General features: G+C 41.7%; 2 protein-coding genes across 2 annotated transcripts in view; one reads left to right on the plus strand and one right to left on the minus strand.

Annotated features, from left to right (window-relative positions):
* The first annotated feature begins 108 nt into the window (after positions 1-108).
* Positions 109-4,007, plus strand: LOC115808876 (protein LCHN-like). Its single transcript, XM_030770321.1, has 9 exons — positions 109-322; positions 1,269-1,368; positions 1,622-1,780; positions 2,303-2,459; positions 2,664-2,802; positions 2,910-3,041; positions 3,137-3,287; positions 3,458-3,514; positions 3,818-4,007. The coding sequence occupies exons 1-9, from the start codon at positions 109-111 to the stop codon at positions 4,005-4,007; spliced, it is 1,299 nt and encodes a 432-aa protein (XP_030626181.1).
* Positions 4,008-4,988: 981 nt separating this feature from the next.
* The window catches only part of cog5 (component of oligomeric golgi complex 5), a 70,847-nt gene continuing 48,769 nt past the window's right edge, over positions 4,989-27,066 (minus strand). Inside the window, exons 12-22 of the mRNA XM_030780345.1 lie at positions 25,230-25,437; positions 22,326-22,487; positions 22,097-22,196; positions 19,737-19,847; positions 18,688-18,750; positions 16,451-16,554; positions 11,581-11,818; positions 10,106-10,182; positions 7,823-7,949; positions 7,399-7,478; positions 4,989-6,885 (exon numbers count right to left, since the gene is read on the minus strand). Of these exons, the coding sequence (XP_030636205.1) occupies positions 6,774-6,885; positions 7,399-7,478; positions 7,823-7,949; positions 10,106-10,182; positions 11,581-11,818; positions 16,451-16,554; positions 18,688-18,750; positions 19,737-19,847; positions 22,097-22,196; positions 22,326-22,487; positions 25,230-25,437 (1,382 nt within the window). The 3' untranslated portion in view covers positions 4,989-6,773. The remainder of the gene's footprint in view (positions 6,886-7,398; positions 7,479-7,822; positions 7,950-10,105; positions 10,183-11,580; positions 11,819-16,450; positions 16,555-18,687; positions 18,751-19,736; positions 19,848-22,096; positions 22,197-22,325; positions 22,488-25,229; positions 25,438-27,066) is intronic.

Here is a 27,066-nt window from a genome sequence, read left to right on the forward strand (position 1 = left end):
TCAGGGCAACACATAGCCGAAAAGGTTGGTACATTTTTTAACGTTTGGGTGTGTGGCCCAGAGTATGCCTCCAGAGTAGCGTGACATTTGACAGGACTGCGTACAGTTATGGAAAAGCGGTCAGACGGAGCACCGTTGCTCGACTGGCAGGAGGACAATAGCATCTCAAGTCCAGTGCGAGATGAACAGAGGCAAGCTAGTAACGCCCAAACATTACCCAGACCAGGAGAGGCTGATGTGGCGAAAGAACACGAACAGGTTAACTGGGAGACTAAGGACCAAATTGTAGCCGTGTTCGTGGTGACATTCGATACAAGGTCAGGTGAGTACGCATTTTCCTTGCTTGTTAAAGATTATAATGAAAATACCAAGTAGGTGCTGAAATTATTTTTATGAAATTCTGTTCATCTGTCTTCTAAGCCGTGGAGTCTTCGATGCGTCACTTTGTTCAAACAAAGAAGACGCCAAAGTAAACAGGGTTCTTCGAACAACACGCCAGTAAATAGTACGTCACGAAATAATGGAATGGGCTCAACAGTAGCCTACACTAAGAGGATCTGGGAACTTGGATTAGCTAAGGGTCACTTATGTGGTCAAGGTCTCTCTTGAGTCTTACTGAGTGGTATATTCAATGGAGATTGCTTCAGGAAAAAAAATCCAGTGCTTCTTGCACGGGAAGTTCCTCATACCTCATGCTATTAATCATATTATTATCTCGTTTATACAAGCTCTCTCTCTCTCTCTCTCTCTCTCTCTCTCTCTCTCTCTCTCTCTCTCTCTCTCTCTCTCTCTCTCTCTCTCTCGTGAACTGTGTATCACGAGTTTTGTGCTTATGATCAGATCTTCAGAGCACAGTTCTGCCTGCTTGTGGATCAGACGGACAGTTACTTATTAAATTACTTGTTAGCTTGGCATTTTACAGAGTTTACTCACTACTCACTTGATGTAAGTCAGAAGTCTTCACTGTCTGTGAAATTTTCACAGTTAAAATGCCAAAACTCGTATTTAAAACCAGAGGAAACATTTAATGTTTTTTACTTTCTAATGATGAATGTTTCTGAACACAAAATGCTTATGACAGCTCAACCCAAACAGTATCACATGCATTAATTACTGCATTAGTTGCCCATAGTTATGTTGTCACAATTTCGTTTGCATTACTGGGTTTATTTGTTGTGTTTGTGGACTATCATAACAATTAAAGACATTTCAAAGTGGTCAAGAGCTTAAAATCTGAAAGCTCATGGTTCTGGGGAAATTCTGTTTAGGAAACATGGTGGAGTGGTGTGTGCCTCATGATATTGACTTGGATGGGGTGGAGTTCAAGTCCATGGCAAGTGGTTCACACAGAGTCTCCAGTGATTTCATGTAAGTCCCACTTCATTACCAATCAAAGATGTTTCCATTAACAAAATCTGTCAGATCCATCTTAACTCAGATATGTTTAGTTTGACTGTGCTAAAACCTGAAAAAAATAAAAAATAAAAAAATAAAGCAGCAACCATATGAAATATGAAACTTTTCAGCTGAACTGATATTCTAGGAAGTCTCACATGCCACCTCAACCTTCATTCATTTGACTGACTCTCTCTCTCTCTCTCTCTCTCTCTCTGTACTGTAGATATATGCGAAAAGGTCCATATTTTGGCCTAGCATGCTTCGCTAATATCCCAGTGGAGAGTGAGGTGGAAAGAGGGGTACGTATGAAATCAGTGGGTATCCTGACCCCCTCATACACCATGCTGTACCATCATATGCCCTTCTTGGAGAACCAGGTCAGGTAAGAGTCTCTTTTAGGTCTCCTTTGCATGCCTGACCTTTTCCACTGTTTTTTGTTTTCTTTTTGTTTTTTCTTTCTCTTTACTCTCTTTCTCTTTATTATTTAGTAAACATTTATTCTTGGCTTAGAAGGTCCCTCTTTTTTGTTTTATGTTTTCTATTATCTTATGATTTCAAAAGCATGTCCTAGTGTTTATAAGGTTTTACCTGTATGTTATTGCCTGTTTTTCCTGAACTATTTTTCCCTTTTCAGTTTCGCCCATGCCCTGAAAGTTTGAATTTCTCTTTGCTGCAGCTTTAAAACATTTTTATTTAGATTCTCTTGTTACAGTTTTCTGTTACATAGTTAAGAAAGTCGTGAAGTTTTTAGGTTTTTAAGTTACTCATGAACACCTTCTTTTCCTGCTTTCTTTGTTGTTTCTATGCCAGCTCATTAGTTTCCATCAGTATATCTTTCTAGGAAGGAAACCTTAGACAATCACTTCCCTTGCTGTGTCATAGTCTGTGCGTTGTGTTTGTATAGAACCTTACTGCAGAATCCTGGTCAGTACTCTGTGCTAGAGGCTTTTTATGAAGACAGGAGAGCTGTGCTACCCGCCCAGAAGACTAGTCACATCTCGTCCTGCCCAGCTAGTGTCTATAAGTTCATGCCCAGCATCAACCTCTATTCAGAGAGAAAGGTATGATATCTTCATATGATTGGGCTGTGTATCATATTTTTCAAAAGCATATAGATTTCATATAATATTGTAAGACCTTTTTTATAATAGGACTTTTGCAGGCTGTGAAGATCATTAAACGTGAATCGTGAATGTTGTAGTGTGTGATGATGATGATGATGATGATGATGATCATCATCATCATTTCGCATTCTTTCTCTGCAGATCACCCATCCCGCCGGTTGTGTGTCTCAGTTCATGCAGTTCTTTGGGGAACAGATTATGGTTCTGTGGAAGTTTGCCCTGCTGCGAAGACGTGTTCTCTTCTTCTCTCCTCCGCCTGCTGGACCAGCCTGCTACAGAGGTTAGCAGAAATAACCAGACATACGTAAATACATACAAATGCACACATACCTTTTACCTGTATTTAATCATCACTTTGAAGTCTCTTTACATTTCTCCTGTCCTCAGTGTACTGCTGCTGTATCTTAGCCAGCGTGTCCACTCCAGGAGCAGGAACCGGAGTGCCTCAGTTCCGTCCTTATTTTTACGTCAGCGTGGCAGACATTGGAACTCTGGACACTGAGCTCTCCTTTGTGGCATGTAAGTGAATAAACCTCACAGTGTTTAACAAAGTGCGTAATGTTTTACTCCCTACTATTGTAATGTTCTCCCTCTCTCTCTGTGTGATATTTAAGGCACTACTGAGAAGATTTTTGAAGAGAAGAAATTTCTTTATGATCTTTATGTGGACAGACAGAATGTGATGACGCACAGAGAGAGTTTAAAACCCCTGCTTCGGCTCAGCAGCGCAGACAAGGAAAGGTACAGGAGACTCGTGGAGCAGAGGTACGTGCAGATATGAGCTTAATCCATAGGAAAAGGAAAATCTCATTTTCGATGGAGGAGAGTTCACCCAGATTATAGATAATGTTATTCCTGTTGATTAATCTCTGATTGGACCTTTGCTGTTGATTAATCTCTGATCGGACCTTTACTGATGATGGAATGATTTTCAGGGAAATGCTGGCATGCACTCAGGAGTCTGTGTCTAGTGATGAGGAACATTTCATCCTGTAAGTTGAATCAAACTCACACAACTTTACATGCTACTTTAGTTCAGGTATTAAGTTGAAACTGGTTATTTTGTGTTGGGAAATCTTTGCTTTTTCAGGTTCAGTGGTAGATATAACATGCAGATAGGTTTCTGATAGCCAGCAGAATGATATTCTATAAAATTCCATCATAGATGTAATATAAATTGGGTGCGTTTTGCTGAAACTGAATATCTTCCATGGTAACTGTGAATGATGCATAATTTTTAGACATGCCTTGTGTGAAGCATCTGAAAAGGTTTCTTAATGTTCTTTTCATTTCAGGTTTTTCACTGAGCAAAATAATCGCATTTTTCAGACTCTGTTTGAAGTGGTGGGAAATTCCGACCGTACACTCACAGAGAAGCACATTCAGGACATGGGTTTAGACCCAGAAGGTGACCATAGCTTTCTAGTGAACATATTGGAGACCTATGGCATTGATGTCACACTAATTGACACCTCTTGCTGCTGACAGTGTCCAGAACATGTTGACGTCACTTAACATTCACTGATAAACAGTCCTGAGTTGGATATGGATTGCTGGACTGATCTGCCAGCTGGTGGTAAAGGAGCATACAATTCTGAAAGAAATCTTCTCGTCTGTTTAGGAAGTTACACTGAGTGTAGCACAATTTGCTTTTTTGTGATGTCATGCTGAGGAAACAATAGGGTTTACCAGCTCAGCTTTGACTTGGGGCCTAATTAAGACAAATTTCACTGCATTTCCTTTGTGACAGTAAAATATTTAGCATATGAATCATTCTTATGTACATATATGGGCCTTCTTCATGCATTTTTAATCAGATGCTTTAATTCAACTGTTTCATTTAACAGTTTATGGAGAAACAATTGAATAATTTAACAGTATATACAGAAACAATTCAATAACATGGCTGATTTTGCCATTCACCGATAAGAAGTACAGATGTTGACGGTAAGTTCATCATATTTGGTTTTTTTTGCTTTCACCTTCAGCTATGTGAATGTACTTGTGCTGTGCCGACCCCCCCCCCCTCAAAACCCAGTGCCACAGATACATGTCTGTCTACCAGATGAACTTATAAAGCGACTAGCTTTTCACAGAAGTCCAGCATAAAGTGTTTCTGGAGACCTGGCTAGGACTGGAACCAGCAAACTCGTACAAAAGAATCAAACTTCTTACTAAACAGTCATGTGATCTCATAAGCTTCAGTGAGCTAAAGCAGAAAAAGACATGATTTAAATCATACAATTTAAAACAGAACATTGGACGAAAATCTCTGTGTACCTCTTTCTCTCCATTTTTCTGCCACCAAGAAAGCAAAGGAAACTAACGCTCTCATTTTTAAGTGAGGTTGAAAAGTAAGACAGATTTTGGGTACGTCACTTTTTGAATTTGTGAATGGGGTTTTCTCAAATGTTCTTCTTAATACACTTTAATAATATAAAAGTAGCACTTTTTTTTATACTTTTATCACTTTTTTGTGGCTGGTGAGCTTACATTCTGTTAAGTGTGAGATGTACAATGTGCAAACAATGTAAACATTGTCAACCTTGTCAACACCCTACAAAGGTCAAACTTGACTCAAACTTGACTTTGTAAGGTGAAGACCAGACCATAGTACTCATTAAACTCATCATCTCAGAACCAAACTCAGTGTTCGACTTAGTTTGTCTGATTACGTCTGACGCAGGAACTGTAAAAATTGCACAGCATCATTTTGTACAGTCATGTGAACGTAACATTTAGAGAGAACATTTACATGTCAACTTATCCCTCTCAGTGTTATGGGTGGAGGTGATGAATGAGTGGTAGTAGGGGAAAGGTATAGAGACATTTATTCCTGGGGTAAATGTTTATTGCTGTTACATGGGAGAGGGGCACTGGAGGGTTAATGTAGTACCTCCATAGTGACAGTATCACTGTGATGAAAATCAGGGTCTTCCCCACCTGAGTGATTACATGATCATTATATCTTTGTAAGTGAAAGCCAAGGGAGCAATAAGCCATACACTCTAATCAGACATGCTAAAGCCAAATAAACTGTGTGTGTATTTTTAACTGGAACACTTAGTCTACTCTTCAGGTTGTAACATTATAAAGCTGGGAAACAGGAGAGGAAACCTATTCATTATAAACTCAGGGTTGTGGTGTCTGACTAACTGAAAAGTACACATGCCAGTGTCCCTGCGCATGAGGTGAGCGCAAAAAACAGCAGGACCTTGGACCTCTATGACCTGAGGCACCTTGTATCTGCAACCTGAAATATTTTTGCTTTTTTTTTTTGTTTTTTCTTAGCTGAGGATTTTGTCTGTCAAAAAATATTTGTTCCACTTTCACAATCAAGGAAGGCAGTAACTCAGTAACATTTTCCCAAGATTACACAGCTTTTATAAGTACTTTAATCTGCATTTTTACAACGTTAGAAAGTAAACGCACCAATTTCCCAAGTAACGATCAGCCAGCATTAATAAGGTGAGGGCAAAGCTGGGACCAGATTTGAGATACCATATATTATACCATCACCAACAGGCTATAAAAAGGGTAAATAAATTATGACTGTGGATCTCTTTGAGCCTTGCACCAGCAAGTATCCACAGGCCTATCTGACTGACTGATTCAGGCGTATTGGGTTGAGAAACACTTAAATATAGCCTGGATATAAAATAACAATCTAATCTAGAATAAGCAACAGAAGAGCTATCCCTTACCATTGAAGAATCCAAAAGCCAACGAATACAGTAAGTCTTAAAAAAAAACTTGTTAACCTATTTACCAACTTGAACACATTTAAAGTCCTTGAGAAGGAAGCTGTGTGGTAGTATAGTGTTTTCTAAGCTGCTCTTTGAGAGCCTCCTTCCAATTCATATCTTGGCTCCAAAAAAAACCCTCATTCTTGAGAATACTTTAGCTAACTGAGATTTACAAACCTGTTACTGTGGGAAAGAAATGGTCTGGGAAGCACTAATCAAGAGGGGAAAAAACACACACACATAACTGGAAGTTCCACCACATTTGGTTAAAAGCCCAAAGTCGTTGTGGAGGTGTATTGTAAAATGTGTGTTTTGATTTAGCTTCAACAGTAAGCTCTTGGGACCAGTCCCAAAACTATGATGATGATGTCCTCTTCATACTTTGGACCAGTCATCATTTGTTCAGATGTACTGTCATTTATCCAGACACAGACTTGGGAACAGGGGAGGACCCAAAGGAGATGTTGTTTTTGCCTCTGAAGTGTGGTCTTTTAAGTCATCTCCTCTATGCTCCAGTGGTGGCCTTCTGCAGAAGCTGCAGCATGATGGGATAGACAGGGGCAAACTCCTTTCCCTGCCTGGCCTTCACGGACTGAACGTAGGCCTCCAAAGCACCCCTGTTTCAAAAACAGATTTGTTTTTTCTATCATTTTCAAATTAAAAATATTTTGTGAAACCTTTTGCCTGTCACAAAAATGTTTATTTCATTTTTTTTTTCATACACATAAAAATTGTAACTTATTAATATGCCTTCCCAAAATTATGCTAGCACAGTACTTGTAAGCAATATCTGCAGGCTGTTTAATCCACTGTTTTTACCAAAATATGACTCAGGACAGCACTACTATAACAGTCAAGGCTTATTCAGCGCATTATCTCCTCTTATCACTAGGGGGCACTACAAGAACATCAGCTAAGACATGCTCTGTAAGAACTATTGCTACGAGACTGCTCTTATTATCTCGACTTGTAAAATATTTATTTAAAAAATGAAGAAATACAGAAAAAATTGTCTAATTAAAGTCATCAGTACAACTGAACATTTTAGTACTCTCCATCAGTAGGGAATCAGTGCTGCTGAAACAGGTATTGTTCAGGATAGATTAGGTACTCTGTTCCGTAGATTTTACCTAATGAGCGTGAGGCGGTCCTTCTCTGACGGATGGTCATCCAGCCACTGAGAGTAACGTGCAATGGACCACTCTGCTCTCTGTGACCAAGATAACACATAATGTCACGGTTGGAAAGCCCGACATGTCCTGTAAGAGGCTGATTAATGTTTCTAGAATAAAGATATCTGTTTAACAGTAGGGTTAGTTACTATACAATAATTTTAGGGCAAAAAGAGCATACAACTCCATATAACATGTATCAATGTTTTTTCAATGTCAATCATTTTTAGAATATGTATTCTACATATGTATCATTTTTGGAGTCACCAAACCCTTAAATGTGAGCAGATCCACTAAATAAAGTACACTAATTAGACATGTGTTGGTGTGTGTTATGGTATGGTGTAATGTGGTACTGTGTGTGTGTGTGTGTGTTGAGTACCTGGTGTGGAGATTTGAGCTCAGGAGGGGCACGAGTGAAGAGGAAGTGGAGGACAGTACTGTATGGAATCAGATCTCCTACTGCAGGACTGCTGGCTATGAGCTCACTTGTCTGGAACAGCAAGGGTCTTTTAACACACACACACACACACACACACACACACACACACACACACAGAGTCACAAAATGTTTCACAGGAATCACAAAGAGATAACTGTTATCTGATAGACTTCATGAGAAACAGCCTAACTAAAAACAAAGACTCAAGTCTTAGGAAATGGATCATTCCTCACAGACATTTCTGATTGACTACTTCTTCCCAAACAGTAAAAATATCCCAATACTGCTGCATGTCTACTTGTACATGTTTTGTATAATGGACGATGGATGAATGTGCGTCTGTACCGACTGTGCCCTTGGCTTATGTCCAAATGAGGCTGTTTTTTTATTCTGTTGTAGAATATGGATGTAAGAGATTCACAAATCACATGACTACTGTAACATGATCTTGAGTCACACTAAAACATACAGATGTGAACTGTTATGTTTCTGTAATGTATCAGCCCATGGGAGTAAACATCCTACACCACTGCCCCCCAGCACACGCATTTACAGCCCAACACTCACACATTTACATTCCTAGCAGCACACACACACACACACACACACACACGCACACACACGCGCACGCATTTACAGCCCTACACAAACACAGGGTTTGTAGATGGGAAACGTCACATAATGAAAACAAGTAGGTTTGATTGGAAGAGTCATTTCCACACAGCGACCTCCGCTGATTGACCAAAGGTTAATCAATTCCCCTCTGTCATAAAAATCAATAAACCAAAACGTTGAGACAAGACATGTTATCTTAATGTTAGCCATCATGTCGCTGCACAAATCCCCCTCCTTTAGTTGCTTGTCCTTGGGGAAGCCATGAGTCAGGTTTCAGACACACACACACACACACACACACACACACACACACACACACACACACACACAAGTACATATGTACATCCACTCACACAAGCTCATTAAAACAAATACACATGCACATACATTTATATGGTCATAGATAAACATACGCTCCTCTGTAGCTGTGGCCGATCATGAAGGATTCATGGGACAGTGTCTCAAATAGCTCAATTGGGCACTAAGTGCTTGACTCAGTCTGTGTGACTGCACGGAGAGAGCAGGGTGTAGTGTGGAAGACTACGGAGCAGTCTGTGGGGCCACATAAGACTCCCAACCCTCCCTATGACATAAAGAGCATCCTGCTAGTCTCTGGACAGCTGATCAATTACTCCAGAAGCCCTCCACCAAATCAAACACCCTCCAGCACTGGAACCACGGACTTGGACAATAATGCTCTCTCTCTCTCTCTTTCCTTTTCTTTCTCTCTCTCTGTCTGTAGTTGCTCTGGTTCACTCTACTCCCTGCTTTCTGCTCTTCTGTGTCATCTTTCTAACATCAGAGAGGAATGTTCCAGGCATATCAGCTGCTCCCAGAACTGATAATAGTTTGATTTGATTAGCCATCCTGTGGGAACAGAGTGGTGTTTTATTGGTTGCCTGGAGGGATGGAAAGAACTAAATAACAGTGTGGAAACTCACTCTCACACACAAACACACTCACATGCACACACATGTGCACGCACGCACGCACGCACGCACGCACACACACGCACACACACACACACACACACACACACACACACACACACACACACACACACAAAAGAACCCGAGGGAAGAAAAAAAGGAACCTTGAAGTAATTTCAGTGTAATGTCTGCCCTGTGTCACTGGGCCCAAATCACACACATTACTCATCAGCTACCTTTAACAATGTTATTAGTGCACATGACAACTGCAGAAAGTGCAAACATGGAGCAGAAGGCATCCCAACGGGGAGAATGTCAATGAGAACTCCTCGGCTAATCAGGCTGGCGTTGCCATCAAAACCTCACTTTCTCTCTCTCTCTCTCACACTCTCTCTCATGGCTAATTAGCACTAATAACCAGCAGGGAGCCCCCACATGACCTCAGTCTCTCAGTGTGTCGTATGAAGAGAGAGAGAGAGGGGGAAAGATTGAGGGAGAGAGAGAGTAAGGGAAGGGTGGAGGGGTTGCAGGTTGTGACTGAGTTTCTGCATGAAACACTGAGCTGCTTTTGGATAGGAGGTGTCAGCACAGTTCAATGGCTTTGACACCATCTGATAATCCCCCAGCACGCTACAGAGCTCTCCTCCTTTCCGTCACTCCTTGAGAAATGCTCACTTACCTAAATGAGCGCAACAGGCGGTACGTTTTGCCCAGGTCTGACACTCGTCTGCAGAGTGGGGCCACTGCCAACTCCATCTGTAAGACAGACAGACAGACACACATACACACACCCGGACACACACACGCACACGTCAGTGTCTGTCTTGCTGACTGAAATGAACACACCTTGGAGGCTGTAGTCACAAAGCAACAGTAGCTGTGTGACATTTAAACAGAAAGGCTAATTACACTGACATCACACTGAGAGGGAGAGCACCGAGGACGGCCGGGGGTGGGGTGGGAGGGCGAAAGAGTGAGAGAAAAACAACATAAATGAACGCAAATAAACGAACAGACGAAGAGAAGAACTTTTAGAGTGTGAAGTGGTCACAGCAAAACCATGAGAGAAGGGGAGAGAGAGAGAGAAAGAGAAGGAGAGCTTACCGGGGAGGGTTTCGAGACGACAGAAATGAGAAACAGAGACAGAAGAACAGAACTGCCTGTTCTCTGGCGTTTGTTTTTAATCTCCAATCTCCACCCCTCCCTTTGGTCCTTCTGCTAATTCCATTCCATTCCATTCTATTCTATTCTGTTCTATTCTGTTCTATTCCTTTCCATTCTATTCCTTTCCATTCCATTCCATTCTATTCTATTCCTTTCCATTCTATTCCTTTCCATTCCATTCCATTCCATTCTATTCTATTCCTTTCCATTCTATTCCTTTCCATTCCATTCCTTTCCATTCCATTCCATTCTATTCTATTCCTTTCCATTCTATTCCTTTCCATTCCATTCTATTCTATTCCTTTCCTTTCTCTCCTTGTTTCCTAAGAACTCTGTTGAAAGAGACTGAGTTTAAACATGTCTGCTCTCACTTGGGCAGTCAGAGCTGTATAAAGCTTAGCTGATGCATAGATATTTTCCTCATTACTAAGACCAGCAGAGTAACACACACAAAGACCTAATTTATAACTCACAAATATAGGTCACATAAACACACTACACATAACCTTGAGGTGTGGAGACCAAAAAAGATCTATCAAACACTTCAGCTTTCCTGAGAACTGCGGCAAGATAAACGTATCAGCCTGATTCATAAATCAAAGCAGGTCACATGACTGCTCTTGTCTTCTTTGTTGTCTTAATGACACAAGAATACTGATAGATATTTGAAGTCAGTGACTGGCTGCTAACAATTTAAGCCATATTAGTTAGTGTATGAGGTTTTCCTTCCTGACTAAACTTTAAGGTCTCATGTATCACAGGACAACATTGCACATACACGTCAAGCTGAAAGTCCATTTAGAGGCATACCCCCTTTAACCCTCCTGACTCTAAAATACAGCTCTGTATTACTACATGTGCTTTTTTTTTTTTTTGAAAGATCTAAAATGATTATATTTGTAACGCTTTCAATTAATGAACTGAAATGAGCTTAAATGAATTCTATCTGAAACAGACAGTAAAGTGCTATGTGTTCTTCATCCTACTCACCTGGGCAAAATCAGCAGCCAGTCTCATTTTGCCGGCCTCTCCGAGCGGGCGGATGAGGCAGGCGTGGCGGATGAAGAGCTGAATCGCTCTCTGGGCCATGGACTCTGTGCTGTCGTAGATGAAGTCCAGACACTGGAAGTGCCGGAAATAGTCACTCATCACGCGAGACACAAAGCCCTGAAGCTCCTTCATATACAGAGAACATGGCACATCTGGCTTCCCCTGTGCCGACAGAGACCTGCACACACGTATATAGAGAATTGATCTCACACACACACACACACACACACAACCATGCAGACATACACATTGATACACCCCGAGTTCCACAGGTTGTAAGACAAGAGAGATCACAACATTACCTCTCGAGATTATGACTAACTGACACACTTTAATCTCATCCAAACCTAAATGTAAGATTTCATTTGATCTAGCACCTGGAAAACCTTCTTTTTAATACACACTGATGCACACACATAAACCCAGAGTATACACACAAACACAAAAACAAACACCCAGCTTCTGTATTTCTGTTTAGTAGAAAACACCATCTCCACAGAGGATCTCTCTCTCTGCCTCGCTCTGAAGAAATGAAAACCTCCCTAATGGCAACTCTGCGGTAAAATGTTGTTCATCTGTGAGTTTGTAGAACAGGTGTGGGCTAACACATCCAATCATGCTCTTTGTTTAGGCCTCCACCCCCAACTACAGTCTCCCTTCCACTTAAACTCAAGGTCAGAATGCTGTGTCTGTTGATGTAGGTCATTCTTCACTCCAGTCCTAGTGTTAAAAAAGCCATTCAACCCCAGACTGCAGCAGAGTGGAAGTGGTTGACTGCCACTCAGGAGAAGGGAGCTTTACAAATGAGATGCTTCAGAGGACGTCAGATAGCACTGAGTTATCTGGTGATTAGAGGAGAATGTGGCCAACCGTGAAGGAGCAGAGTTCATGGCCAACAGTCAAGATGTAACTAAGAACTCTTCCATCAATTACAGAGATTCTTCACTGACAATATGATGAGAGTCATCAGTTTCACTGATGATTATCTCATGATTTTGTTGTTGACTTTTTAGGACTGCACAAAAGTGGAGAGCCTGAGAGAGACTCAGAGAGAGACTCAGAGAGAGAGAGAAAGAGAGAGAGAGAGAGAGAGAGAGAGAGAGAGAGAGAGAGAGAGAGCAGGAGTGGTAAGTCTATGTGAGTCTATTCTGTGTTCAGTGTTCAGTCACCTGAGAGAGGCAGTCTCTCTGAGTAAAGCACAGGGTCAGAGGTCAGGTCACTTAGCAACACTGTGCTCATTTGGGCATGAAGAGCTGTGTTTGGGGAGATATATGTGCGTCTGTGCATGTGTGTGTGTGTGTGGGCACTAAGAGCACTTTGTGTCCACTGAAGAGAGAGTGGCCTCTAATATAACATACTGTGAAGCAGCTGAGAGTTAGCACTGCAGGCAGCTCAGGGACATATATCATAAAATGCCACATTAGTCTTTCCAGAAGGGAGGACCACTGCAACAAACTTCACAAAAATACAAATCACAACACTAACCACAAATACTGTCACACTCCAGACTACACATACCAGCACTAAAATAATATCACAGATTTAACAGAGGGCCATATGTGTTCACGTGAATATAACAACATTTCCGCATGTGTGTTCTTTTTGTATGTCTGTTTTATATGTACAGCCAACAGTTAAAATTAAAATTAAGTTAAAAAAAAAAAAAAATCAAGAGGAGGTTGGGCCACCACAAACTGCCACAGCAGCCTCAGGCCATCTTGACCCAATCAATATTTTCACTCACACTGACATTACATTTATACTGGCAATGTTATTCCTGAAAATTTGATCTTGTTGATAGTTTCACCGTAGCTGCATTGGTAATGCTCTAACTCTTCTTTGAAAAGAGTGTAAATGGTCTAACGCAGATAAGTGTCTCACTCTCTCTCGTTGCCAGCAGCCGACCAGAACAAGCCTTTTTATGAAGCCTAATTTGACTTCTCTTAGCTAAACTGCTACTGCAGGTGTTTGAATTGAATGAGCAACAGATAAAAACGGGAGAGTGTATGAGAAAAATGAGAGTGTCAATGGAATAAAAACACAGTGTCAACAAAAAGGTGGTGCGTCTGTAATTCGGAGCCACTTTGATTTTAAAGGCAAGGATGGAGAGCAATGACAGGTAAATGACACTGCGAACGTTGACAAAAAAGTGGCATTAACGTCAAAAGGATGCACTAAAATTGTATTTTTTCATTTACAACGCAATCACTCTAAGGAGTATGTACAGGAAAGCCCAGGCAGAAGCCAGCAAGCACGTTCATGTAACAAGCACTGGAAGTGCCACGAGGCAGTGGTCTATTACTGAGGCATTGACAAATGAGTCACCTTATGCACTCAACTCGCACCCACAGGAACGAATCATGGATTCCATCACACAGCACCTAGCAAAAGATACGGTCCTGTTACATATGGCTAAGCAGAGCAGTTTCAAAAAAAGCTTGAAAAAGACTTGCAAAAAATGTTAAAAGCGCCTGACAAAAGACATAGTGTTCCATTGAGAATATACTTTTCTCAAACAGCACTGCCGAAACTGTACAGTAAATACCGCAAAAAGACAGACGAGATGGAATCTGTCAAAAAAGGCCCTGTATCGCCCCATGTCGTTTTATGATGCACTGTCAGTGAAGAAATCTGTCAGCGTATCGCCTGTAAAGCCTGTCCTCCACAATTTGAAGTCTTGGATTCTAGCCATGGAAGAGGGGGATTCAGAATTTACCCAATCTATTGAGAAGAGCACCTTGGCCTACCTGGGGGAGACAGTCTGCAGGCCTCCGCACAAATGAGTTACTAGACATGGCAAGCTTTATGGACCCCGGGTTTAAGATGAATTACACAGAAGCAGGCCAAGTTTCTACAGCCAAAGCCAGTGTGAAGGCAGAGGTGATGTCTGTCACACTCCAGGGCAAACAAAGAGATGAATTTACGCTGTAAACATTTTCACTGGTAAGAATTAGTCTCATCACTGAGACCTTAAGATCCAGAACACAATCAGATCATGTTGATGACTAACTTATATTTGTTTGTGGTTTGTTACGTCAGAGGACCCAAAGAGAAAAGTGCGCCGGGTCGAGAAGAGGCCCAGACGGTTCCCCAGGAGTTTCTTCAAAGAGGACAGTTTGACATCTCCATCGACTTCCTCTGTGTCCCACCAGGACGCACATAATACAGAAATGAATAGTTACATGGTCTCACCAATTCAACACAGTGAGAGTGATTCTCATTGGAGCTGTGGAGAGTACACAGTGTGAACTTACCTCCGCACTGCAAACTAACTAAAAAACAGCTCAGCGTGCCCGCCAAAAGCTCAGGGTGTGAAAGGGTATAAAGCAGCACTGTAACCTGTTGCCAAAGTTCCTTAAAACCAGAGGAGGGAAATGTGCCGCTGTGTCTCGCCAGAAATCTACAGCAAGTTGGTTGATGTAGTTTGTTTGTGTCCAGACAGTTTTCTACATGCCAAGGTTTCTTCTAAATCTAAGGTTCTTTGGTTTGAAATGACTTTATTTATCCTCTGTTTTTTGTGACATTACTTTTTTTTTTGTTTCATTACTTAAAACTTACTTGAAGGACACTAAATGTGTGCTGGATGTTTTTATGTGCATTTTTGTTAGTGCAACAACAGAGAAAACCACAATAATGTACTGACTTGCCCTGAGTGTATTTTCAATTCATGTATTATGATCACTCTTTGACTGAACGAACACCGCAACAGTAGGTGATGGTGTTTCCATTTTCTTCCTAATTAGCATCACATAATCGTTATCAACGTGTTTTTCTGAAAATAATTATCACAATTTTTTTTTATGTCATCCAGCTCTATTTCAGCATTTGGTGGAGGAAAGCAGTCTCAGGTGCTCTTCCAGATTGACCCATAAGTGTTAAGCTGTGTTGAGGTCTGGTGACACACGTCTCTGTCATGTATACCTCATGTTGTTCTAAAGTTCATCGAACCAATCAGTCAGCGACTGCTTGCTTCCAGTGAACGGTGCCTTCTCATCCAGTAAGACACTACACCCATCGGGAAACAAATGTTTCACCACAGGATGAACCTGATCACTCAGAATGGGATTATATTTATGACTGCTGACATTGCTCCTCAAGGATCTGAGACAGGCTAACGGCAGGAAAAAAAAAGCACCTTAGACCATACACACAATTACCAGTAGGTTTCTTTCAGCCATGCAAACCAGTTAATTCAGAGCCGCTCATCTGTTTTGCATCTAAAGCCAGTACACAAACATTATCATTGAGATTTTATGTGCATTTGACCGCATTTGACCCTAGTTAATGGTGACTCTCCCTCAGGCTTCCATGTCATCATCATCATCCCCTCAGTCACAGTGCCTTGTGGAGCATAAACGTGTTCATCACTGAATCTCCTGCCATATGTGCCACAACAATTATTCCCCTTCTAAAGTCACCAACATCTCCTCCACCGGCCACGGTATCCAAAATAATGTCTGACTAGCCCGCACAGAATTTCTATACATCACCCTAAATAGAATGGGATATTCATTACCAGTCATCAATACCTGTTTGGATTTCAGTACTGTTTGTATCCTTCAGGTCTCCGTTTTGGCAGTTGCCTGCATATGCTTTGTGTATAAATATTTTACAGGGACTGTTGAGTGTGTGTGCACGTGTTTGTATGTACATATGATGTATGTGCTGCATACACTGTGTACACACACAGCCACACGCACACACACTTTTATTCTGTATGTATATATGTGTATGTATGTGAATATATATGTCTGTGTTGTGCAGTTGTTTATACTGTCGTTGTGTATTTGAAGTGTCTTTCTGCACTCACCCAGAGAAGTTTTCTTGGTGCATTGTGATGAGGATTGCCTCTATAGAGTCAGTGACAGAATTCAGCAGAGGTTGAACTGCATTTCCCATCAAAGACTGCACCTCCTGAGAGAGAGAGAGAGAGAGAGAGAGAGAGAGAGAGAGAGAGGGGGAGAGAGAGAGAGGTAGACAGAATGAAACGGACATGCACTTAACATCTTCAACTACAGCAGAAACAGAAAATCCATTACACATATTAAAAGCATACAGTAAATAAATATCTCACATCCAGGTCTTAATCAGTATTAGTGCTATGAGAGGATATGTGTCTCCATCAGTAAGATGCAGTCATACAGTGGCAGTTGTGACACTTTATAAAAAGCACTCAGACACCAATTTAAAACACAATCAGTCAGGAGTTAGCTATGTGCTACTCAGTGTAGGCATTTCTCCTCACTTCATTTCTCCAAGTGCTGATGTCTGAGAGAAGTAGAGAATGAAACAGAGCAAAAACATCAGTCATTACTCTACAAACCAAGGAGCCCACTTCAGATCTGTATCTATTCTTAGCGTTACTGTTCTTGCTACATGTTCATGTTCTTCAAATGCAGGTCAGTTGTGAATTGTGAATGTGAGTTATCGACATTGAGATGTTGTTCCTTGTTTAAAGGATGTACTAAAATGTGTTGCAGTTTTCACTTTGTGAAAACTTGGGTTCTTAGAATTTTCCTGGCTGATTCCCTTTTCTATACCAAACCATCTGTGTTACACTGCACCTACTCCTCCTTTCCTATAGCCTGGCTCAGATGTGTTCTCTGGGTTTGATCATGTGGCTGCAGTTTGCTTCTGACACTGTGGATCAAACTTTAATGAAGGATCTTAAAATAACACGTGTCAGAAGAACTAAACACAGATTACGATCAAATAGTTCCTGTTACAACACGTTAGTGTATGGTGATACATGGTTCAGTGTGTGGAGAACTAAGTGTGTTTCAGAGGGTGTGTGTGTGTGTGTTCATGTGCATTTTTGTAGGTGACATCATAGGTGCATCTGAAGGACACGAGCTTTTTTCCCCCCATCTCTCCCCTGATTGGGCGGCGCGCTTGGTTGCTTAGCAACTTTACCCACTGTCACCTGCGAGATATCCATGCTACCAGCTGATTGGCTGACATTTTACCATCACTAGGACATCAGTCTGCCCATCATGCATGTCACTCTGGCGGGGTCTGGTCGCTAGGACCTCCAACCCCTGCGCTGTTTATCTCTCTCTCTATCTCTTGCTACATCAATGGAAACCCAATAGGACTCCCAGTCCGCACTGTGGCGGCCAATGCTAAAGCCCCCTGCTAGCAGGAGATAAAACAGATCTCCAGAATTGATCTTCTTCATCTAAACTCCAAAATGACAAAGTGAACACATTGACTTTCCGCTATGTTTTCTCTCTCTCTGTCTCTCTCTCTCTCTCTCTCTCTCTAACAAACACCAAATACACCCACATACCATTCAGTGAGATGCTGTGAAAAATAGATGTAATGTAATTGTCACAAGACAATTTTGTGTATTTGTTCTTTAGGCATCTAATTCTTCGGGCAGTCTAAGATATGCCCTGTGTTTATTCAGATGGACGTGATTGAGCTGGGTGTAAGCTGTGGCACTGAAGGGGCTGTGGAACTATAACTGAGAGAAAAATATGCATCTTCAGTTTAATTGGCATAAAGTCAGTGCTTTCGCTCAAGGCACTATTTAGTTCTTTGGGAGCCTCAGAGCATCCTCGGTCCTTCAGGGATAATGCTCCTGGCTGTCATGCACATTGTGTGTGTGTGTGTTGTTCATGGGCTGTCCTGCTCTGTCAAGAGATCTGGAAAGATTACTGTCCACTTTACTCTTCAGATGTCCAGACTAACTCTGACATGGGGCTTCACTTCTGTGTGTGTGTGTGTGTGTGTGTGGCACGCGCCTGTGTGTGTATGAAGAGGCATGTGAGCGCGCGCGCGCACGTGTGTGTGCGTGCATTGTCACAAAGCAGTCATAAAATGCCTTTATCTAAGACACTTGTATTTTTTTTGTCCCATAGTGTTTTCTTTTAAAATGCACTGTATTAACACGTCACCAACAGATTTCCTGTGGACACTTGCTATCTAAGCTTACAGTGAGCTGGACAGAGAGCATTAAACACAGCACAGAAGTGTGTGTGTGTGTTGAGACAAGTATACACATGTGTATGTGTATCCTGTGTATGTGTGTTTGTAGTATGTTACCTCCAGAGACGCAGTCAGAGAATGCTCAGCTGCTGCAGGAATGGAACCCAGCCCAGAGATTACCTGAAAATGCACCCCCCCCCCCCCCCCCCCATACACAAACAAACACAAACACAAACACCAGGAACGATCAAATCAGCAGTTAAATGCATCATTAGTGGCTAAGTTCAGGCTATTCTTACCCCTCCTCCCTTCCCCAAACTGAAAAGGCTCTTGTAATTTTAGATGGTGAAATTTTGATAAGCTCCAGTTTAAATATTGCATTGGTGAGTAATCTCGTCTTATGAGGCTATTAATCATGTGGGACCGGGAATGCCTTGGCAGGAGACTGCTACATGTTTTTTTAATGGGAGCACTATATAAGACCACATCAAATGTATCTAACCCACTGCAAAAAAAAAGCCCTACAGCTCCAGCCATGCCATGCTAAAATACTCACACTGTCAGAATATGATTGGGAATAGGTTAGCAGCTCTCTGTGTCTCCTCTCAGAGCACACACAGCAGAGTTAGTACATGTTATGGTGTATATTGACCACATAATCTGTCTGATTTTGTGAGTAATGTAAATGGAGTGCGTGTGGGTGTGTGTCTGTATAGTGTTAACTGGAGGCTGATATTTAAGGAGACTCTTATTGGTGGAAAAGTAAGTGTTCTACAATGAGAGCTAATAAATAGTGTCATTTAAAAAACAACAACAACAACAACAACAACAACAACAGTACCCAGAGAGAGAAAAAAAATATGACTTGTTATGATATGTCATGCAGTCTGCGTTATGACTCTAAACGCAGTGAAACCAGAGCGCTGGATATTGTCAGTTGTCAAGGTGAAAACTCTGTTACGTGTCGTAATTGTTTCATGGTATGACAGATATTTTGTTATGGAAAAAACTATGCTATGGTAAAACTCATTTCCATGTTAGGCCACCCATGTCAAATCTAGTGTCACTACAAGTGCTGTGGTTATAGTTGCTAAGCATTATCAAGACTGCAAACAAGATAAGAATAAAGTAATAAACACACACTCACAAAACTGGGCAGGTCTTACCTTGGCCACGCCCTGTTGGAGGCGATAAAGGGAGTTAACCACGGCAACATTCCTCCTCTGACCATCTGTCAATGGACCAATGACCTGACTGGCATCTCCTTGTGTACACAGCTGTGAGACAAAGAGAGAGACATAGACAGATAGATAGATAGATAGATAGATAGATAGATAGATAGATAGATAGATAGATAGATAGATAGATAGATAGATAGAGAAAGAGAGGGAGAGGGAGAAAGAGAGAGAGAGAGAGAGCGCGCGCACACGATTGTAATTGAGACAAAGAGTAGGGAACAGGGTGTGAAGCCACAAATAGAGAGAAAGAAAGAGAGAGAGAGCAAGAGACTGTGAGAGGAGTAGTCGGGGGTCAGATGAAAAGCGGGTTCCCACAGTTTGGCTGTGATTCCTCTCCTGCACCCCAGTGTTAGAGTAGGTACACACCTCACTGTGCCTCAATGTGTCGCCATGGTGCCTGAACAACAGCTAGTGTGGAAATGAGAGAGAGCGAAAGGTTTCACACTGCCCTCTGGAAGGGGTGCTAATGAGCAGAGATCACACTCTGTCACGAGCTCCCTATCACACATATACACACACAACAAAACAAAACAAAATCACAAACACTTATTCTTTTTCTTTCACTTCAAAAAAAACCCCCTAATCTGAAAAATCATCAGCTGCTGATCAGGAGTAACTTCCCCTAGTGCGAGAAACAACACTTACAATTACAAAATAATCTCCATACTAAAAACAGAGCTGATAAAACCAACTGTGGGAAAAACCAGTGAGGGTGTGTAAGAAGAGGAGAAAAACGACCTGAGATAGTGACAGAGGATGTCATGGCAACGGGCTAAAAATGGCATGGCGACAGTTAATTATCGCTTGGTGCTGCAGGCGTGTAAACGTGGAGAAAGGTGTGCGTGCTACGGCGCTCTGAGAGGCAGCTCCTTCACACCTGGGTCTAAAATTAGCATTACCTCTATACAGGACCAGGAGAAGGGAAAGCACCGCTTCAAGTAATGAGGCTACCGTCACGGGTTGGATCCCATCCTGAGAGTCCCTGGCCAGCTCCAGCTCCAGCTCTAACTAACCCAGAGTGTGAGAGAGAGCTGAGTTTTCCCGCCCTCCTGCAGAGACACTATTCTCCATGCTGTTCCAGCCATATAACACCAATAATCGCTTTGTCTGGGACGTGTCAACCTGCTTTCAGCCATATAACACCTACAACTGTTGGAATACATGAACCAGACTGCTATTTGTACAATTCTCTTCATAGTTCCAAAGGCACTCAATTAAGAGAAACAGTCCAAAAGAGCACAGCCAATAGCAAAGTGCACAGAGACTGTGTTCCACACAGTATTCCAACCTGTGGCAAAAACCAAGCCAGTCTGATTCCTTACAGTTATGTCCCTGCAGTTGTGTTCTCGGTGAAAGCTATGACGATGAATATGAATTGTTTTTTTGTTTTTTTTCCTTTTTGTGAACCATCGTAAGCTTTTACACCTTGAATCCCCTGCGAGATGTTATTAGCCATGTTTGCCGTTCATTGCTCTGTTTGTCATTCTGTGGATAACAGAATCATAGTGAATGCAGTGCAGAAGTCCTGTGAGCCGAACGTTAGAGAGCGAGGAGAGGGGAGATAGAGACACTCTCACAGCAGGTTCCTATACGCCAGGACACTTTCTCAGCTGGTGCTCTGTGTGCAACATGGCAGTAAAGAGGGATTTAGACCACTCTCTCAGTAGGTGGGCTCTGTATGGGGTGAAAGATAGGGCCATTTTCACAGCGTGCTGAGGCTTAGAGGTTAATAAGACCCTGAGTCTCCAATTTGTGTTCGGTTACATTAACTCAGTCGTTTTAAAGGGCTTGATGGTAATTTTTTTGTAGGCCATGACCAATCTGCTTCATTACAATTCTATCTTTCAATTTCATGTTTTCACATGGTTACAAAGCATGGAAATGACAAATCAACAAGAGTTTACTTGAGCAAAGTGGTTTTTTTTTTCTGTGAGGTAATATTTTGATCTATTTTTTAAGAAGCTTTTAACAAATGTGTAAGAAGAATTGCATTGGAACAAAGGCTCAGTATGACTGGTCCTTTGAATTTTCATGTTTTCTCTCTCTCTCTTTGTCTCTTTCCTCACTTTCGGGGCTTAGGTTCTTTCCAATTCTCTCAGACAGCGGGAGGCTGGCCCACAGTGTCCCTGGCTCAGCTGAGGAGCTGATTCACAGACTGTTTGGCACCTCAGTGGGGTTTCAGCGACGTGGAGTAGACTGAGTCAACCAGACACAGGTCATCATCATTCAGACTGATGGTGACGGAATGAAAAGATAAGAGGCGAGAGGTCTGACCGCACCACACTCACCAGCTGCTCTGATTTGACACAGAAGAGTTGGACAGTCTTAGAGGCATTTCTGGCCACAGCCACAGTCAGGTTGGAGTCTACTGATGCCACATTCAGCTCACTGTGAGAAACAAGGGGGAGAGAGAGAGAGAGAGAGAGAGAGTGAGTGATAGGTTGAGATTGCCATCACACTGATCACACCTCCAACACTGTATTACATTAAAAAAAAAAAAAGAAAAAAAAAAGATACCTTGCAATGGTCTTGATGATGCTGTCCAGTTCGTCATTGGATGGAGGGTTGCGTCCTCCTTGTGGGAATACCAGGTTGATGGGATCAAAGAGGCGGGAAAGGGACTTGGACAGGTAAGCAGCTTCATACGGCTGGAGAGAGTCCTTCAGCGCCTTCTCTGGACTAAAACAAACAGGAAAACATCAACTTTAGGATGCTTAGTTATGACTGTGTGCAGAATGACTGGACCTATGATGTTTACTATGCTACACCCTGAGGGCAGGTAATGCAACATGTTGCAGGGGTCATTATTGAATGAACTCTCCTTGACTGTCATACCTATTTACCCATATGAGAGTGGGATATGACATAAACCACAAGCTGTGTTGTGATATAAACCACAGCATACCATCTCATGTACATAGCGAGTGGGTGATTTGAGCTCAGTAAGGTAACAGAATGGTACTCATGGCACTAATTTATATCACAACCATGTTAAATCAGGTTGTCGCTTAGGTCTTTGTGTATTTAGAATGTGGTACATGATGAAATAATAAAGAGGTTAACAGCTGAGCAACCAAATAAGAACATGAAAATAGCATTAAGTCTCAGACATTCATACAGTCTAATCACAGGCATGCATGTGTGGATAACTACAAGCCACTGATTAAAAAAAGAAAAAAAAAAAGAAACAAATTTTATTTAACATATTCCCAGTGGTTAGCCCTGACTATTTTCCACCCCTAGATCACTTATGAGTTGCCTGCTGGGACTGCACCTTCCCATTCAGTTTAATAATGTGAGATGTGATGCCTGCTCACTGGAGGTATCTGACTGTATGATAATGATTGTTTTCAGTTGTCGGTATTAGGCTTTGAGTGTTTTGATTGCTGTTGTGTAGTCTCTTGATGAAAGGATAGCTAACAGCATAATCATGGCTTGGAATCAGCTTGGCTATAAACACGAGCATTGCACTTTTCATTATTTAGCTTGATCACCCATGTCAGCTCACAGTGCCCAAAATGTGTTCATTTCCTCATTATAATGTGTTTGTTCATTGTCACTCTCTCTAAACGTGCAATAATTATATTCCATCACTTAGTTCTGATGCCAATCTATCTTTCTTCTCCTCCATGCTCACCCCCATTAAATCACTCTTTCACTCATGCTGTCCTTTCCTTACTCCATGCAGGCAGACTCACCGCTGTTTCTCTGGCTTTTTAGTGTGTGTAGCAGGGAAACAGTGTGTTAGGTCCTGTGAGTGTTGCTAAGGCTGCACCGGCAGGATCACAGACCTCTGTGTAATTACCAGGTTAAAGAGACTGCCCTTACATAATCCTGACCTCCAGCTCTCTGATTCTCTGAACTCATCCAAGCCCCCTCAGTCTTTCCATTTTCACAGACCCAATGATCCAAGGGAGGATTCAACAACTGTGCGCCTAGGACCAGGGCTCTTCTTTGGGGACTCTTGACAGTAGCGTAGACACTGGGGTCTTTTAGTCCATTTAGTGCAACATTACTCCAAAAAAAAAAAGCAGTTTAACATTGAGCTCCGTCAAAGCCAAGATCAATTTATTACACAAATAATACTACAGACAACAGTTATACTGTTTACAGTAGGTACTATTTGATGATGCTAGTTTACCTGAAGATTAATTCCACCTCTTAACTAAGGTAGCGAAGGTATTACACAAATAATGTCTCTTTTCTCACACAAGCAAAATACATATGAAGTCAAAAGAGCTGTTTTTTGAAACATATCTTTCACTCTCTTTCCCTCCCTCACAATTTCTCTTCATCTATTTTCCCTTGACAATTGACTAAATCGACTTGAAAACTTCAACTAAACCACCTACACTCCAACCACTCCATCACAGTGCTTCCCTCACAAGATTTCGCAAAAATAGTACACACGGTATAAACATACAAATCTCTCTTAAAAAAAAAAAGGCTCTTTTTCTCTCTCCTTACCATTCTGCAACAGCAAATGCTACAGCCAACCTCTGACAGTCTCTATATTTAATTGCTGCTTGCTAGCCATGTTATACATCTGAGTGCACACTGTGTAAGGCTGGAACGACAGGAGTGAACAAGTGGAAAATGAAGAGCATTCAGAAGGACTGATTGAGATGCAGAGCAGATCTCGGTTTGATCGCAGCTAAGCTGCACAGACGGCACAATCTCTGAGCGAGTCTGACAATGCTGCAGAGATGCTTCACTCTTTTTTTTTTTTTTTAAACCTATATCTCTATCCAGATGAAAGGCCGCATGGTTCATGTCTCATTGATTATGAGAGCTTCAGGACTACGCTTTAAGAGAAGTCTTTGTTGTGTCTGAAATGCACCCTCACACTCCATTTGAGCAGCTGCACCGCTGGTGCTGACAGCCAGTGTTGAGTTTACATAACTTACTGACTGAAGTTATCTGAGATCCTCCACACTGACTTTGACTGTTAGACGTGTATTTGGGGAAAAAAAAAAAAAAAAAGCTCAGAATCTCAAATGACACCACCTGGTTGCAAGTCTGTCTGACTGAACTAGGGCAATTGTTACTGGCCTCTAAAGCATCCGAGAATCAAATATAGCACACCACTGATGAAAAAAACGAAATTATTAAAGACGGAGTTGGGACCCTTATTCCTCAGATGGAGACCAATTTATGCATATGCTCCAATTTTTGAAATATGAACCCTTTCTTATTTTTAGTCCGTTGACTGTATCCAAAAAATTAAAAATGTTGAGAGACTGCAATCTTACCTATGGCTATAAATTACAAAGGCTAATTCAGTTTATTAAGATACAAATCCATTAAGCCATACCTAACAACACAGCTATGTATTTTTTGCCTCTTCATACGTTCATGTTGCTTATATTTTGGTAGGTGTGTGTTTATGTGTGTATGTGTTACAGATGGGAGGGGACTCACTCGTAGTCCTGTTTGGTCTGACTGAACAGGTCCTGAGAGTCTGACTCTGAGGACAGCAGCTCCACAGGCATGTCCAGGCCCGTGCCGCTGCTGGCCAGTGCCCCTTGGATGCTGGCACTGTACTGCTGGAGCCTTTTCCACAGCTCATTGTACAACCTCAACAGCTTGGGGTACTCTCCTTCCAAGGCCTGCTTGAGGAATGTAGAGGCTGGAGAGAGAAAAAGATCAGACGGTGAGAGACAGAATGAGCTGAGGGTGAGATATGGCAGATAGTTCTGTCTTGTGTCTTTGACCAGCAGATGAGACATCCCCTTTGTCATCTATGAATGATTAAAACCCATCTGAAGTCACTGAAGTCTGAAGAGCCATTAGATCTGACATGAAACTAACGCCTGGACTAAATCAACCCTCACTCTCTCACACACACACACACACACACACACACCCCTGCCCCTGTCACATGTGTCTGGCGCTAAATATTCCAGACTTTGCCACTGTGTGTGTGTGAAAGAGTTTGATAGTAATGAAAGAGCAGTGCGATAAGCACACGCAAATAATATGTGCGGGAATGAGAAAGTTCCACATGGCTGGGACAAAGACCACTGGGTTACTCTGAAAAATAAATGCCCTCTTTATGCTCAAGTGAGCTCAAATTCCATTATCTCCATCACTGTGACAATAGCAGGGAGAAAGAGAAGACATAGAAACAAAAGACACGTCCATATTCCATTATGCACACATAGAAAAGATGAGAGAGAAAAACAGGTGGAATCTGAAAGGAAGACATGCTTTAATTAATATGATAATAACCTAACTTTACAAGTGATTAATTGCTCATTATGAAAATTATGCAGATTGTTTTAATGTAGATTGATTTAGTGAATGCATAATTGAGCAGCACTCATGTTTAATGTGCAATTTGGGGCACTTTTTCAATCCTTACTGTGCAATTGCCATTTCAGAAGACTAGAGACATTTATCTGGATCTTTATGAAAATAGAGTCTTGTGCTGTTATCATGTTGAAGGACTGAACAATGAACACATTACACTTCACCGATTCCTGATACTTGCCCAAATCCATACTCCAGTTTGCAATGCTAATCCACAAAAACAATTCATTCTACAAACTAGCCCTACTTGGAGTGCAACGGTATCCTTAGACAACCGGGGAAGAGGCGTGGAATGAAAAATGGAAAGAGAGAAAAGTTATGAATAGAGAAAGAGGAGAAAGACAGATCCAACATAAAGACTTAGTCACTAAACAAGCAAACAGATGGTCCAGAACATTCTGCCCATCACCAGGGTCTACCAATCATGGCCATTAACCTTCTGTTTGAGGCAAACTTTTTTATTTGAGAGCCATGATAATGTAAGTTCTTGGCACACCCCAGAAGGACTTCTTTGCAGGGAGGAGATAAACACTGAAAAGAGAAAACTCTTTGTAGGTTTAAAAAACACAAAGGTCTCATGATTCAGGGATCACAATTTTTCTAGACACTATCTTTCTCTCCGACTGGAAACTGGGTAAAGAGCATAACCAAGTCTGCATTTGTATTCTGTTAGACGTTCTCAAAATAGATTCGGTCGTGGATCGCTGCCTAACTTCTCAAACACGAAAGCCTTTTTTACTGTTCCCTGGTTGGACACAAAATCTTTTATAATATTAACATTACAGTCATTCTACTTACAAGTCTCTCCAACCGAGCTTGATGACAGGGTGGAGAGGAAAGAGAAAACCCTCTCATCCATGCATTTGGAGAATTAAAGAAAGACAGAGCCCCTCCTGATTACTTCGTATTGATCAGGATGAGTGAATTGAAGACCATTATTAAGTTG

Source organism: Chanos chanos, chromosome 1 (assembly GCF_902362185.1).
Source record: "Chanos chanos chromosome 1, fChaCha1.1, whole genome shotgun sequence".
NCBI classification, from domain to species: Eukaryota; Metazoa; Chordata; class Actinopteri; order Gonorynchiformes; family Chanidae; genus Chanos; species Chanos chanos.